Source organism: Podarcis vaucheri, assembly GCF_965113315.1.
Source record: "Podarcis vaucheri genome assembly, chromosome: 6".
Classification (NCBI taxonomy): domain Eukaryota; kingdom Metazoa; phylum Chordata; class Lepidosauria; order Squamata; family Lacertidae; genus Podarcis; species Podarcis vaucheri.
In genome coordinates, this window is record NC_138764.1 from 9,836,534 (window position 1) to 9,852,815 (window position 16,282).

At 44.9% G+C, this 16,282-nt stretch overlaps 1 protein-coding gene across 2 annotated transcripts in view; it reads right to left on the reverse strand.

Annotated features, from left to right (window-relative positions):
• Positions 1–14,268, reverse strand: part of SEC16B (SEC16 homolog B, endoplasmic reticulum export factor) — a 54,513-nt gene extending 40,245 nt beyond the window's left edge. Inside the window, exons 1-8 of one of the 2 annotated variants that reach the window (XM_082229045.1) lie at positions 14,194–14,268; positions 10,829–11,185; positions 7,657–7,748; positions 5,274–5,394; positions 4,331–4,481; positions 3,977–4,124; positions 1,902–2,059; positions 559–620 (exon numbers count right to left, since the gene is read on the reverse strand). In XM_082229045.1, coding sequence (XP_082085171.1) covers positions 559–620; positions 1,902–2,059; positions 3,977–4,124; positions 4,331–4,481; positions 5,274–5,394; positions 7,657–7,748; positions 10,829–11,124 — 1,028 coding nt within the window. In that variant the 5' untranslated portion in view covers positions 11,125–11,185; positions 14,194–14,268. Of the gene's footprint in view, positions 1–558; positions 621–1,901; positions 2,060–3,976; positions 4,125–4,330; positions 4,482–5,273; positions 5,395–7,656; positions 7,749–10,828; positions 11,186–12,077; positions 12,336–14,193 lie in introns of those variants that run through there. The other variant, XM_082229044.1, reaches the window with a different exon arrangement.
• Positions 14,269–16,282: the final 2,014 nt, after the last annotated feature.

Genomic DNA, 16,282 nt, shown 5'->3' on the forward strand with positions numbered 1-16,282 from the left:
CCCCATGAGTCAGATCCCCTGACTCCCATTTTGCTACCCATCAATAACATCCAGAGCCTGTTGCCTGGGACGTCTCAGCTTGCTTCAGAGTAGGGCTGCCTCAGGGCTAAGGCCTTATGAGGAACGGCTAAGGGAGCTGTGCTTGTTTAGCCTGGAGAAGAGGAGGTTAAGGGGTGATATGATAGCCATGTTCAAATATATAAAAGGATGTCACATAGAGGAGGGAGAAAGGTTGTTTTCTGCTGCTCCAGAGAAGCGGACACGGAGCAATGGATCCAAACTACAAGAAAGAAGATTCCACCTAAACATTAGGAAGAACTTCCTGACAGTAAGAGCTGTTTGACAGTGGAATTTGCTGCCAAGGAGTGTGGTGGAGTCTCCTACTTTGGAGGTCTTTAAGCAGAGGCTTGACAACCATATGTCAGGAGTGCTCTGATGGTGTTTCCTGCTTGGCAGGGGGTTGGACTCAATGGCCCTTGTGGTCTCTTCCAACTCTATGATTCTATGATTCTATGTGAGAATGAAAACTTAAGTTGTACTCTTTCAGAGGTCATGTACCTGATTAGAGGTCCTGGGAAGGCTCTCAATTCTTCCTGCTCAGCTGTATCATGTAGGATCACCTGGAAAACAAGGAAAGAGTCAGTGAGTGGGATTCGGATAATTGTCTGCACTCACTGTAGCTAAAGTGGTTGTAGAAAGTATGCTATGTTGTGCTTGTTTTAGTCATCTAGGGTTGTGTAAGCTCTTTGAACATCTTCCTGCCCTTGTCTCTCTTCCTATGGCACACAATCAGGCAACTGCAAATTCAGCTTTCTGGTTTTATGCATATCTGAGGGATCAGGTGTGTGTGTGCGTGCGCGCGCGCAAGCTGCCATTGGCTTGTGCAGTTTTCTGAGTTCGTGCTAATCTGAGGGATTAAAAGGAAATATATATATTCTTCCATTCAGAAGCACACAGGAAATAGTTACAAGCACAGCCTGTATTTTAATACTTTGTTGGAAGCCGCCCAGAATGGCTGGGGAAACCCAGCCAAATGGGTGGGGTATAAATAATAAATTATTATTATTATTATAAGAAATGAAGGAAAGAAGTAGTAGGCCTGAAAAGAGGAGTACCAGAAAGTGACAACTGACAACTGCCCCAAAACACCAAAACAAATAATCTGCAATCCCGAGGGGAGTAGTTTGGAGCCCAGTTTCCCCCAATTTATCAAATTATCCCCATTTCAGGTAAGCCCACATATACAGGGGCAAAGCATGGAGACTGGTGTCATTGAGGGATGTGGGCTATGCAAATAAAAACAGTTACAAACACATAGAAAATGTCTCTGTAGACAAGCCCTAACAATATTATTCAGTAAATCAGCTGAAGCTGAAAGGTAATGGCTTATCTGGGGCAACCTAGTAAATTTATGGTGGAGAGATTTGAACAATGATATTTGTGACCCCTTAATAACTAGAGTAGCTATTTCATAGGAATCCCCATGGCAAGGGGATCACAGAATAGGGTCTGCAATATGAATTCTTCCAGCTGCCTGCAGAATCTCTGCTTTCTTCCTTTTAAAAAGAATGTTTCTACTGATTGTGATGAACCTTGAAATGGATGTTGGGTGTTTCTGCCAAACAGCTGGAAATCAGAGGGTGTCTAGAAGACACTTTAAGCAAACACCAGGGGACAGGCTGATGTTGGGAGGTGCCAGCACAAAGAAGACATTCCCAAATCCACAGATAAAGGAGTTGTTAAAACAAGGCTCAAAGCTGACTGACAGCAAAATAAAACGACGAGAGAGGTGAGGCAGGAATGAAAGAGTGAAGTCAAGACTCAGGAGAAAGAACTGTCAAAGCAACGGAGGGCAGATTTGCAACAATCATCTCACTTCCAAGGGGCAAGTTCATGTTTACCTCCAGGCTGTGCATTTCGACAACAGCAGGTTGCCCATCTGCTGGGTGATTAGGACATCCTCGGACCAGCTGCCCCCCAGCTCCAAAGCACACAGGTACATGGGGGACTCGAAACTTCAGAGGTGCCACAGGGTGAAGAGGAACTGGCAGGTCTTCTGCTAAATGACAAGACCGGGACCGTTAGTGACTTGTCATTGGCTTAGGCCAGAGGCTGATCCCAGACTGACAAGAAAGCAAGCCAGCTAAAACGCACATCAAATAAGCTGCTCAGTGAACTGTAAATCTGAAAGAAGGCAGGAAGAATAACTGCCTTGTCATAGGGGGTGACAGTGAAGGGAACAGAACTCAACTCAACTCAACAATAGAAAGCAGAAAAGACATAGAGGAAGCTTGGCAGGGGGTTGGACTCGATGGCCCTTGTGGTCTCTTCCAACTCTATGATTCTATGATTCTAAGCTGATGGGGTAACACAAAAAGGGTTTGGCCAAGTTCAGACACATGTTGGGCAGCTGCAGTCTTTGCATTGGGAAGGTGGGAGCTTTACAGGCAAGTGTGGCCCCTGCATCACACATTATTGTAGATCAGGGCTGTGGAATCTGGCACTCTCCAGATCTTGTTGGACTCCTACAACTTCCATCCATGCCATTCCAGTGTGTCCGGTGATCAGTGATGTTGTGAGTTGTGCTTCAACCACATCTGGATGGCTACAGGTTATACCTTCCTTGTTTTAGATCATGGGTCAGCAAACTTACTGTGCCTCGGGCCGGTGTCTCCAGCGCTGATCACATGGTGGGCCGGAGGGCGGGGAAGCGCATGCCCATATGCGTGCGCACACGCTATTTCCGATACACTTCCGGGTCAGAGGAGCACTAGAAATAGTTTGTGCACATGTGCATGGGCACTGGAAATAACGCTTGCGCATGCGCATGCACATGCACAAATAACACTTGCGCATGTGCACAAGCTATTTCCGGTGCTCCTCCTACCCAGAAGTGGGTAGCTGCGCAGCACCAGTAAGAGCAGGCGGTGGCAGTGGGCGGCGGGGGTTGCCGCAGGCCGGATAAACGAGTCCCTCGGGGCCTTATCTGGCCCACGGGCCTTAGTTTGGGGATCTCTGTTTTAGATCCGCAGGGAAGGGGGAAGATGCACAGCCATGACCCCCACCACACAAAGATGGGGGCCATCCAGTAAGTGACTGAAGTAAACCTTTGTTTGACATGCCTCCTGCCAGACTCTGAGCCCCAGACTAGAAGGATGCCTGTCGTTCAATGTGTCTAAACAAAGAACTGACTCAGTCTCAAAGAAGGATGTGATTTCACAAGCAAAAAGGGTACATGGATGAGAAGTACAGATCACTACTCCTGCCAAACCTCCCCACAGCTTTTCTCCATCATAGTTTTTGTCTTCAGCTGAGCTCTGACACCAGTTAGAAAAGAACTTGGAGGTAATTTACGGGCAAATGGAGGGTTCTGTCCAAATCTGTTCCTGCACCATCCTTCTGCTTTTAAAACTCGAACCTCACCCCTCTTTTAGGTGATGGGAACACTCCCATGTTTAGACAAATAGCATCATTTATTTACAGATGGGTAGCCGTGTTGGTCTGCCATAGTCAAAATAAAAAAATTCCTTCCTGTAGCACCTTAAAGACCAACTAAGTTAGTTCTTGGTATAAGCTTTCGTGTGCATGCACACTTCTTCAGATACACTGAAGAAGAGTGTATCTGAAGAAGTGTGCATGCACACGAAAGCTTATACCAAGAACTAACTTAGTTGGTCTTTAAGGTGCTACAGGAAGGAATTTTTTTATCATTTATTTATTTAAGGTATTTCCACCCTGCCTTTTGGGGCAAGCCCTCACAAGGTGTCTTACAATGCAAATGTTGAAAAGAAAAGGGCTGAACATGCACAATTAACAACACCAGATTAAAAACCTATATTGGGGGTCAGATTGGAGGGATGAAAAAAATCCACACAAAGAAAGAATGCACAGTGGTGGCCCTGATGCTAGCCTCAAGGTGTTGGCAAATGCCTTGGTCACCCACACCCCAGATGTTCCTGGTGTTGGAATACCTTACCTGCCTGAATGGGGCTCCAGTCCTTGGAGGGAGCTGCTTCGTAGTGGCTGGAGGGATCGTACATGTACTGGCTAAGCTCATAGCTACTTGAGCTGAGACCTGATTCCTTATACTTTTGGAGCATGCTTGGTTCCTCAGGCAATGGAACCTACAATGGAGAAAAGGAGCGGGGAAGAGGCGGAATAGAAGGAACGATGGTCTTGACAAAAGCAAAGGGAAAACGAACTGCAACACCCTTTACAGAGAACTTTAAAGCTGGCATTTGCTTTCTAGGGCTCTCAGGCCTATCCAAGTAGCACCAGCTGAGATGAGGGAAGAAGAAAGGATACCCTGGACAAGTCCCAAAGCTCGCACCTCATGCGCTGGAACACTGGTGTTCTCCTGGAACTTCCACTGGAATTCATCCTGAATCTGTCCTTGTTGCAAAGGATAACTGTAGTTTATATCATAGGAGCCATCTTTCTTTGAAATGTAATTGTCTTCGTAGGACTCATGCCTCTTAGACCTTATTGAAGAAGGGTAGCAAAAGGGGGGGGGGAGATAGAGAGATTTTGTTTACAAATCTGTTGGCCACACTCTCACAGATAGCTCATGCATCTCCCCACAGGAGAACATGGTTATGCATTAAGGGCACATTTGTGCATATTTTGAGGCTGTTTGGGTTCCAGGGTCTTATTTGAGTGAAAAACAAAAACGGATCTATTAAAGATGACCTCCTAACTTTTCTTTATTGAAATGTTTGCAGTGGTTGGATTTCAGATTTGCTGCAAATAACAGGGCAAAATATCTAGTTCTCCAGGACCTACACAGAAGAAGAAGAAGAAGAAGAAGAAGAAGAAGAAGAAGAAGAAGAAGAGGAGGAGGAGGAGGAGGAGGAGTTTGGATTTGATATCGCGCTTTATCACTACCCTAAGGAGTCTCAAAGCAGCTAACAATCTCCTTTCCCTTCCTCCCCCACAACAAACACTCTGTGAGGTGAGTGGGGCTGAGAGACTTCAGAGAAGTGTGACTGGCCCAAGGTTACCCAGCAGCTGCATGTGGAGGAGCGGGGAATCGAACCCGGTTCACCAGATTACGAGTCCACTGCTCTTAACCACTACACCACACTGGCCTGCGGAGTGCGCATCCCGGGACTATACTCACCTGGCAAAGGTCTCAGGAGCCTCCTGTGGGGAAACGTGCTTCCCTGAGGCACACTGCAAGAGCAGAGAGTCACCAAGTGTCCTTCACAGACACTGGATTAAGGAGATCTTAGTCGTTTCCTAGTTGGGTGGGTCAGCTCATGGGATTTCCTTACCAAACTGGAGTCCCATTGTGATGCTCTGCAAAGCCGCTGCTTTCTACTCGATGTTGATCACTGTAATAGTTCTGGTCCCAGTAATTTGTACCTTCGCCCCAGGTATCTCTCTGTCTTGGATCTACATACTCAGAGAAAATAAAAAGGAGCAGCTCTACCTCCAGGCATATGCAACATTTAAAAACTGATAAAGCTACCTTGGAGACACCAGATACGATTGCCTTTTGTTGTCAAAGGGGCTATGCTTAGAAACAAAGTACATCTGATTACAGGAGGCCATTAAAAGTCATGTATACCAGAGGGTTTTTTACACATGTGAATACACAAACATAGGCAACGTGTGTGCACATACTTACACACCGGAACTTACAAATGTTTGTTCATTCTTAAAATTTCTATATTGCCCCTCACCAATGATACAAGGTCTGTTCACTATAATACAAAACAATTCCAATAAAACCATATGGAAAAGTGCCAGAATTCACAGTAGAACACACCCCAGGCACCAGGATTATCAACTCACAAATGCTTGGAGGAACATTTATAATTTGTTAGGCTCAGTCAAAGGCTCACTCAAGATCTACGTTTAGATTAAGAAAGGTCTATGTACGACTGAAGGGACGCGGGTGGCGCTGTGGGTAAAACCTCAGCGCTTAGGACTTACCGATCGCATGGTCGGCGGTTCGAATCCCCGCGGCGGGGTGAGCTCCCGTCGTTCGGTCCCAGCGCCTGCCAACCTAGCAGTTCGAAAGCACCCCTGGGTGCAAGTAGATAACTAGGGACCGCTTACCAGTGGGAAGGTAAACGGCGTTCCGTGTGCTGCACTGGCTCGCCAGATGCAGCTTGTCACGCTGGCCACGTGACCCGGAAGTGTCTGCGGACAGCGCTGGCTCCCGGCCTCTAGAGTGAGATGAGCGCACAACCCTAGAGTCTGGCAAGACTGGCCCGTACGGGCAGGGGTACCTTTACCTTTACCTTTATGTACGACTGAAACCTGGCAGGAGCAAAATGGCCTTCCCCTCTCCATCTGGCCCAAGTTCACACCTAAGCCATACCCTCTGTCCCCTCACCACCCTTTATATACGCCTGCCTTGAGTGTTTTTTGCCAGATTAAAATATGTCCTTGGACTCTGATCCTGCTTTTCATTGCCTGTCTGAATGGAGAAGGGTGGGTGTGGGTGGAAACTAACCTACTGCGTAAAGGTAAAATTCACACTTGTGCCCCGCCCACTTTAGCCTCTGGTTCTGCCTTCCACTTGCATCTGGCCAGTCTCTAGCTCTCCTAGAAAGTAAGTTATGCAGCAAAATGTGCCGGTACCTTCTAAGCAATTTCTGTGAAATGAGAGTGGTGTTGGCTACCACGTTTATTTTTTCTGAGAGAGAGATCTCCATAATCAGGACCAGCAGAGCATTTCCCATGGTAAGCCGCCAGGGGCAGCTGTCTCTCTAACTCTATGTCATGCCATGCTCCCGGTGGCACCCATTTTGTGTTATGCCATGCCCACTACATGGCAGTCATTTTGTGACTGGCACCCCCAGCACTCTCTCAAAATTTGAAATGTGCCCACTAATCCAAAACGGTTGGCAACCCTTGTCTTACTATATTGTATCCAAATTGCGCATGGTGGTTCCTCAGATTAAGGAGTGAATATTCGCCTATGTTTGGATAGTGTTGGACATCATTTTAAATCAAGATAACAGTCTGAACCTTTCAAAACTTCTGGATTCTATCCACCGCTTTCAAAACTGCACTGATTTTTTGGTTTCTTAAAATTCCTGCATAACTCAAGGTATAAATGTATTAGTAAATAAATAAATCTGGGACTTCCCGGGCCTGTAAATGGGGTGACATTTAGGCTCAGAACTAGTTCTGAAAAAGTACTGAGAATTTTGAGCCTGTGAGACAAAAAAATCACATTCTTGCTAAGATGGACTTCTTTTTTTCTTTTTCTTTTTTTTAACAAATCCAGAATTTATCAAATGAGGAGGGTCATTGAACACAGCAAATGAGACAATGGTAAATCTAACCACAGAGAATCGTTGGGCTGTGTACATTTAAAGCACATCTAAAGTACATGAGTTCCCCCAAAGAATCCTAGGAAGAGTAGTTTGTTAATAGGGGTAAACCACAGTTCACACAAATTATTTTCTGGGTTGGGGAAAATAATGGGGATTCAATGTGGTTTCGGTGTGTGGTGTGTACGCAGCCTTTTACAACGCAGAGCCATGAAGGAGAGACAGAGGCAGAGAACAAGCATGGCGTGAGGAAGGCTTTGAATATGTACAGACGCACACACCACCACAATGAATTCCAGAATTCCTCTTCAACCCAGTTCCATCAAGTATTTTTAAACCAGTTTTGTTTCTGTGGAGAATGCAGTACCTCTCTCACTTTGCCAGGTTTGGGGGTATCTCTGGTAGTCGCCATGCGCATAATCTTCCGCAAAGGTCCGGTGATGGTCTTCATAACCTTGCCTGAAGCGTGGCCCAAAGGAGAGAGAGAAGAAAGGGAGATGGAGGACGCTGCTTTGGGTAACTGTCTAAATTCCTCGTTATTTGTGAGGATTAAAAATTCAGGAGGGAAATGCTGTCAGAAACAGTTCCAAAAACTGCTATGGAAGGTAATAAATGGGCTATAATGACCACTTGGTAATTGAAATGACCTTTTCTCCCACTTCCAGCTCTCTATTTGATCATTGAAAAATATGAATACAGACCACAAATAAATCCCGACGCAATGAATAGCTAGCCTGTCTATAATTCACCAGGGTGAATTGTGAGAGGAGACAAGGCAAATGAGATCAGGAACGAGAGCAGGAGCAAGTTACAGGATAAAGAAGCAGTGTGACCACAACAGTAGATGTGATATAGGAGATAACATAGGCCCAAATCAGATAAAAAGCAGTAAATCATGGTTTCTGCTATGTAAACAAGCTGCAGCAAGCATAATGTTTGTATACTCCTCTTCTTTCACAAGCTTTCATTTTCAGTTCTGAACTAACCACGGTTCCCCATAGCATCCAAATTAAGGGAACTGTGGTTTGTTTCAGACTGTATTTAGTGAGAACTAGTTGGGAGCAAACGGTGATTTCAGGACCTGCTTGTTTTCTGGAACAATAGTTTAAATCAGGGTTAGCCAACATGGTGCTCTCTAGATCTTGTTGGACTCCTATCAGCCTCCACCAGCATGGCCAGTAATTAGGGATGATGGGCAGCAACTTCTGTAGGGCTAATAATAATAATAATAATAATAATAATTTATTATTTATACCCCACCCATCTGGCTGGGTTTCCCCAGCCACTCTGGGCGGCTTCCAACAAAATATTAAAATACAATAGTCTGTTAAACATTAAAAGCTTCCCTAAACAGGGGTCCCTGCGGATATCTGCTAAAAGTCTGGTAGTTGTTGGCTAAGCAAACAACAGTTTCCTAATTCGGGCATCGCTGAGAACTGTGGTTTGTGTAAACCTGGAAGTGAAAGCTTCCAACTTCTCTGCAGATGCATTAGGGGAGGAGAGAACAGCCAAAACTCATCACAGCTTGTTCATATAGCGGGAAAACATAAGGCCTGAGCACATGAGGTCTTAAACGTGAACAGTGCCCCCCTCACACACACCCCAGCATCCTCAGACGCACAGGCTCCTCTTTAGACCTCTGTCAAATTAGCTCGAATATCTGATGCAATATCTGGTTGAACATGCAACTGGAAACACTCCTAAGAGAAGAGATCCTGGTCACAGGGAGATTAATAAGCACATTCAACAAAAGACGCGAGGAAATGCTCTGCAACCTTTGTGCTAATTACTCAAAGGTCTAAAGCATACCAAATGTGTAGCCAATGATGCTGAGTGGGACCCAAGTGTGCACCCCAACATCATCCATGCTGGAAACACCTATAGTTATCCAATGTCTGAATCAGGTCATTGTTTTTTCAGTGATTTTAAAAATTATTTACTGAGGTCACAGGGAGCTCCAAATTAGTTTGGGGTAGTGCAGCAGGAAAGGGGCTGCGTAATTCTTTAGTTGGCATTTTCCAACTAAAAATCCCACACACAATCTCCTTCTTTCACCCCAGCAGAAAAGATCTGCAGATCCAGTAGATTTCCCACACAGAGAGAGAGAGAAAGCTAGTAGAGGGATCCTGTAAATGAGGAGCTAGTTATCCCTCTCTTCCTCCTTTGGAACTACTTGGATTAAATGCTCTGATTTGGAGTTCCACACAGCTGCATTAATATAAAACAAACAAACATTGGAACTGAAGTGATAAATGAATGTTTGAGGCCCTCTGTACGAAACAGAGAAGGGCTAGGAGACTATATGGAAGAAGAAGCTCTGCTGATCTCTCTGCAAAGTCCCCCAATCCTTCTGAGTGTTGTCTTTCTCAAGTCATAATAATAATAATAATTTATTATTTGTACCCCACCCATCTGGCTGGGTTTCCCCAGCCACTCTGGGCGGCCTCCAACAAAGATTAAAAATACATTAAAATATCACAAATTAAAAACTTCCCTGAACTTCAGATAGCCTTCAGATATCTTCTAAAAGTCAGGTAGCTGTTGTTCTCTTTGACATCTGGTGGGAGGGCATTCCGCAGGGCGGGTGCCACCACCAAGAAGGCCCTCTGCCTGGTTCCCTATAGCTTTGCTTCTCGCAATGAGGGAACCGCCAGAAGACCCTCAGAGCTGGACCTCAGTGTCCGGGCAGAACAATGGGGGTGGAGACACTCCTTCAGGTATACTGGGCCGAGGCCGTTTAGGGCTTTAGAGGTCTTGAAGGGGTGAAGGTCAGGATGACCAATGGAGAGCCAGACCAGAGCCAGGCTAAGGACCTCTAAAGCCATTTAAGAACCTCTGACACCATTTTAGAGAGCAAACTAGAAGCTAAAAGCCTGAAGTCATTTTCTGAGAGCAAAGCCTCTCTCCTGTTTGCAACTGTTTGCAAAGAGCAAGTGTGGTTAGGATATTTTGCAGGTGCAGCTAGCTTGCAAGGATGTGGTTAAGGTTAGCTTGCTCCTGCAGGAAGTTTGCCAGTTGAGGTTAAGCCATTTCTGAGAAACGACCCCTGACAAAGGCAAGCAGCAGGATGTTTGCCGACCGCCAGGGTCCAGATATAACTCTTAAGTGAGAAGGTGCTAAACCACACGACTCGCTTCGGTACATTTCTTGGAAGCAGGGGGTTCAGGGGTATTTCCTGGAACTAGTAAAGAGGTTAAGTAGTTTATAAGCCAGTAGCGCCACCTAGTGGAATAGGCAACTTGGAACTGAAAGGCCACACCAATTTATTCATTGGTTGAGCTTAATGAATATGCATCAAAGACCATAGGAAATTGTCAATCATTGGCTAAAGGGATGCCAAGGGGCTGGGCTGTGCTTTGCAAAAAGGTATATAAGTTGACTGCCCCTAAGGAGGGGTGGGCATTTTCTCATTTTCCTAAATGCACCCACATTTGCATTTTGTCTGACAAAATCCAAATAAAAAACTTTTTCTTTAAGAAACTTTGCTGCCTGGTTTTTACATTCCTGGTCTGTATTTCTGCAGTCCCTTTCAGTCTTACCTTGAATATGACCGGTTGGGATAGCCAGTTTCATAATACTCTGCTCTGGAGTTTGGCCTCCTATAGTCCTGGAGTCTTGGGTGATGGGCAGCATGGTGGTATTCTACTCGAGCATCTGGCCAAGGCTGAGGCCTAGCCCAGGGTTCATGGTGGTACAGCCACTCACTGCTGTGCCTGGATTGAGGCGGTGGAATGCCATGGGAAACTGCCCTCCATGGACCCCTCTCGTAGCCTTCCATGTGGGGAACATGTCTCCCTTGTGGCTGGGGCTGCTGCGGTGGGATCCAGGGATCCATCTTGGACTCTCTGCAGGGCCTGCTTTCGTTCAGATTTCCTTACCAAACCTGCTTCGGGTTCCTGCAAAGATAAGCATAATTGTAAGAGAGGTGACGCAACAAAAACAGCCCGAAATTAAAATATCCCAAGGTTTCCATGCCTCATGGTTCTCTGCAGACATGCATTAGAGCACATGGGCAGTAGCCTGCAAAAGGCTCCCGTGTAAAAAGCAAGGAAGCCCATTGACAAGCTCAGTGGCAGGGCAGGTCACAGGTTCAATACCCGGTGTCTAAATAAATGCACTAAAATTGTATGAGTTGGTGCAAAAGATGGGTCTGTGTAAACATGTATTTTACTTTGCTTTATTTTGAACACTGTTCAGAGGTTGGCATTTTAGGCACAGAGTTTTGACAAGCTAGGAACACTGAATGGACAGCATTCAACATGACTGATCTCAACATTTAACAACAAGAATTACAAAGCACCTTTTTTAAGTCCTCAGAGAACTTCACCTACACTATTTCAGCATCTTACAGCAGTCCTGTAAAACTGTGGCTGGCATACGACCAACTAATAAATTCATAACTGAAGTGAGAACGGAACTGAACACTTAGTTGCTCTCTCAACTAGTACATCCCTGTATTCAAAACACGCCTGCGAAGAAATCTTAAATGCCATGTTCTGTAAGAACAAAAGGTATTTCTTCCCCTGCTGGACCATTTTTTAAAGTAACCCATGTCCTCTATATTTTGCACTACTAATCACTGTCAACCCATCTGCGGCAAGTCCTAACATCTGACCCTGCACAAATGGTACTGACTCAATTTGTTTTTACTTTTGTTTCCCACCCACACCCTAGGCAGAGCAAACCAAGCTTCAATGGGGTGCTCCAGGATAAATCCTGGGGTGAGCAACAATATTCCCATCAACACGTGAGCTTGTTTACACACACAAACACAGAGACACACCACACCTGTTTAAAAGTGAGACCACCAGCTACAGCTCTAAATGCCGGCCTCAGTCCTTCTCGTCCCCAAAGGCAGCTGTCAAAGTCCGCCTGCCACATCACTTGATGGCTCACTAACTCTGAGCCGGCGCTGGGTCAACGCTCCCTGCTTCTTCCTGTGCCAAAGTCCCAGCCAGTTCCATAGCACTGATTAAGCCGGGCAAAGGGCGCCTGGCCTGCTTGCTCAGAGACAAAGATACCTGTGGCTGTTTGTAAACGGCAGAGGGGATCCCTAACAAACAAGCATAAAAGGCAAAAGAGTTTTCCGTATGTAGAAACACCAGGGAGCAGGAGAATTTGAAAACCCAGTATAGGGATGGCATTAATGTTCAGCACTTCTTTTCTTTTTTTCAAAAAAAATTATTGGTTTTCACAAAATTATAAACAAATAAACAAACATAGAATCATAACCTTATAAACATTACACTTATTAACATTGTCAAGTGACTTCCTCGCTTCCCCTTGGTTGAATTTCAATGCATATCCTTTTAACAGTATTCCAAATCATAGTTCTTATAAATTTAACTTGAACATTAACATCCTTAAATCTTTTCATTTTGAGATATGTTCAATCTCAATGTTCAATTCATCACTTAGCTTATATAAAATCCTAAGCCAATCAAGTATCTGCAAGCTGTTTCCAATTAACATATTTAACTAAATAATCATTAAATTTTGTCCATTCTTCCTGATACTCCTCCTCCTTCTGGTCGCAGACTCTTCCGCTTAGGTCAGCTAGCTCCGAAAACTCCATCATCTTCATCTGCCATTCTTCCACCGTTCTTGCATTTTCCACTTTTTAGCCAGCATTTATTTATTTATTTATTTATTTCTCTTTCTTTCTTCCTTTCTTCCTTTCTTTGCACCACAGTCTTTTGCCTCACATCTTCAAACATCCTCCTGCAGGCACAAGGGCCCAAAACAACTTCTTCTTTTTTGGTACTGAAAAGTGAATTGCTCCGAGAAGGAGCTGTACAGAAGGATTCCCTTCCCTGAAAGAAACTGTTCCAAAGCAATGTGCAGCAGACACTGGTGAAAAAGCATTGTATGCTGCAAGACTCTGAACCACGCTTGGCCCATTCAGAGGAAGTAAGCCCTACCAGACTTGGCGTGCCATCCCTTGACATCTTTTCGACAGTAGTCCACATTGTATTTTGCAGTTTGTTTGTTTTTTGTATTAATTGAATTTATATACCACTCTACAGTGGTATACAAGTACTGAATTCGTTCTGGAGGTCCGTTCTTAACCTGAAACTGTTCTTAACCTGAAGCCCCACTTTAGCTAATGGGGCCTCCCACTGCTGCCGTGCCGCTGGAGCACGGTTTCTGTTCTCATCCTGAAGCAAAGTTCTTAACCTGAGGAAATATTTCTGGGTTAGTGGAGTCTGTATAACCTGAAGCGTATGTAACCTGAGGTACCACTGTATATCCAGAGGTCTCAGGGCGGTTCACATAAAAAGTTTCCATCCTTCCCGCCCCGCCCCCCCCCCATCTTCACTAATGTAATTATTTAAGTTACAGATGGGTAGCCGTGTTGGTCTGCCATAGTCAAAATAAAAAAATTCCTTCCAGTAGCACCTTAAAGACCAACTAAGTTAGTTCTTGGTATGAGCTTTCGTGTGCATGCACACGACTTCAGAAGGAATTTTTTTATTGTAATTATTTAAACAACTGGTGCTTACACACACACACACACACACACACACACACACACCCTGCCCCCAGCTGGACGTTTCTGTGCTTAAAAATCTACCAGTCAACATGCCAACTTGATTTAAGCATTTTAGAGCAAAGTCTTACACAATTCCTGCGAGGGTTAATTCCTGGGGATGCAGCTGAAACAAAACACAAACCAGCCTGCAAGTGACTTTAACGTACAAAAGAAGGATTATTAGAATCAAAGGCCACCCGCCCACCTCCAGAGAGTGATCAAGTTTCCTAAATACGTTAACAAGTTGCATTTCATGCATTCTGCTTTTTACAAATTTTGAAATTGCGCCCCCCGCCCTCCCTTGCTTGCCTTATTCTTTGAAATGACTTCCTTTATTTATTGCTAATGCTTTAAAAAAAAGGTTTTACTTACACCACCTATCACTAAAACAAAGTCTTTGCTTATGCCTCTGCATCCCATCATGACAACAAGCTGTGCTTCTGTCTGCCTTATTAGCATAGCCACGCCCACGGGCATTCCCCGCCACGTCAGCTAGTCGGAACCTTCCAGCTGGGATCCTTGCTTGCCGCCGGAACGTTAGTTACGCGCACTACAAATAAGGGAAAAGATAGGCGGCCGCATAGGCACCGCCATATAGAGAAGGTCACTTCGCTACTGGACAAAGGAATGAATTCCTTGGGCGCTTGCAAAGCGTTTTAATGCCCCTAATCGCTCCCAGCATCAAAGCAGCTGTACATATGTCAGCTATGTCTTGAGACAACTGCACCAGATGCATTTTTTTAAAAAAAGAGAGGTTTTATCCCCATGGAGCGTTGTTTTCCGTGTTATTGTTATTTATTGATTAAATCGGCATGCCGCCTTTGATCCAAAGATCAATAGCTGTAGGAGCTATGGATTTTGCACTCTTGTGTGCAAATACATGAGAACAAGTGGAACCTGTAACAAAAGTTGCAGGATTTGAGCCGCTCTCTTCTCCCTCTCCGCACCTCCCTTTCCAGGCGCAATGTGTGTTATCTCTTCGTTGGGCTGTTCGTTTGCAACGTTTTTGTAGTTCTGCAACACCAAGCCTGCTGATAGCATCCTCTGCATGGAAAATGCCATTTTGGCTGCACGCATAAGGCTGTTATTAGCATGTGGGACCATGCAACAAAATGCTGCAGCGGGAGGTGTCTCAGAGCAGAAACATCTGCATGCGCTTTAAGCATGTAATCCTGATGTGGAAGACAGGAATGTACTGCATCAGCCTGTAGGTAAATGGACACTTTTGTGATGAATGAAAACACTCCCAGCCAAATTTAAAACTAACATAGCAAGGAGGAGGCTGGAGAGACCCTTTCCCCCTGACGAGCTAGCTTTTTACTTGCAGGTAGTTGTTTTATTACATGATGGAGCAGTCGTTCCACCTAAAGTCAGCTCTGTAACCTCTATATTCCACCACCTCATTCTGCCGCATGCGAAGTGGAGGAGCGCCAGCGAGTTCGAGTGCTCTGTGCACGACTTTTCATCTGAATCGTTAGTGGAAAGGCACACTTCTGTTAATTGACGGAGCAGAAAACAAAACATTTCCTATCCGCTCTGCCATGGCTCTGTAATTAAAAATGTTCCTCTGGGCTATATAGTATAGCCAAGAGACAATGGCACTGGAATATCCATAATTCATGAGGATGCATTATTTATTGGATTGCTTTGAATTTTAAGATTGGTTTAAAATGAGAATAAAACACTCCACACGCAGTTTATGTGCAGCTTGGTGGTGGTTGTTTAAAGACCAAAACTCTAGATTCTTGGTAGCTCATGGAATTTTTTTTTGGGGGGGTGTCTTTCTCTGTGTAACACCATTGCAGCACATCTAACACACATACGTATAAAAACATACAGAAATTGGCATCCTAAAACTAAGCACATGCCTGGATCTCAGGATGGCTGAGAATAGCTTCTGAAGACGGCTTAGGAACCAGAGGAGGGCTTGGCAGAGCAGGGGGTGATGTGGAGGAAACCCAGCAAAACGTTTTCAGGTGATATAAAGTTACTACAGGTTTTTGCTTAATCTCACAGGGCACGTTGCTCATGCATAAGAGAAAACATCCTTGTGACCAGATGACCAGGGACAGTTTCCAGATTGCCATGTGCTGGACTGATGTGATGTGTACGCTGAAGCACTTGCATTCGCACCCATGCTAGGTCATAGGGTTAAGTACTTAATTTGTTCCGGAGGTCCGTACTTAACTTGAAACTGTTCTTAACCTGAAGCACCACTTTAGCTAATGGAGCCTCCCGCTGCCGCCGCGCGATTTCTGTTCTTATCCTGAAGCAAAGTTCTTAACCCGAGGTACTATTTCTGGGTTAGCGGAGTCTGTAACCTGAAGCGTATGTAACCTGAAGCGTATGTAACCCGAGGTACCATTGTATATAGAAACCAGGCTACTGATTCTGTTTTGTGTGGAATAGTTTTATATGTTGTTATTATTGTACAGTTTTTATAATTGGACGCAGTGCTATT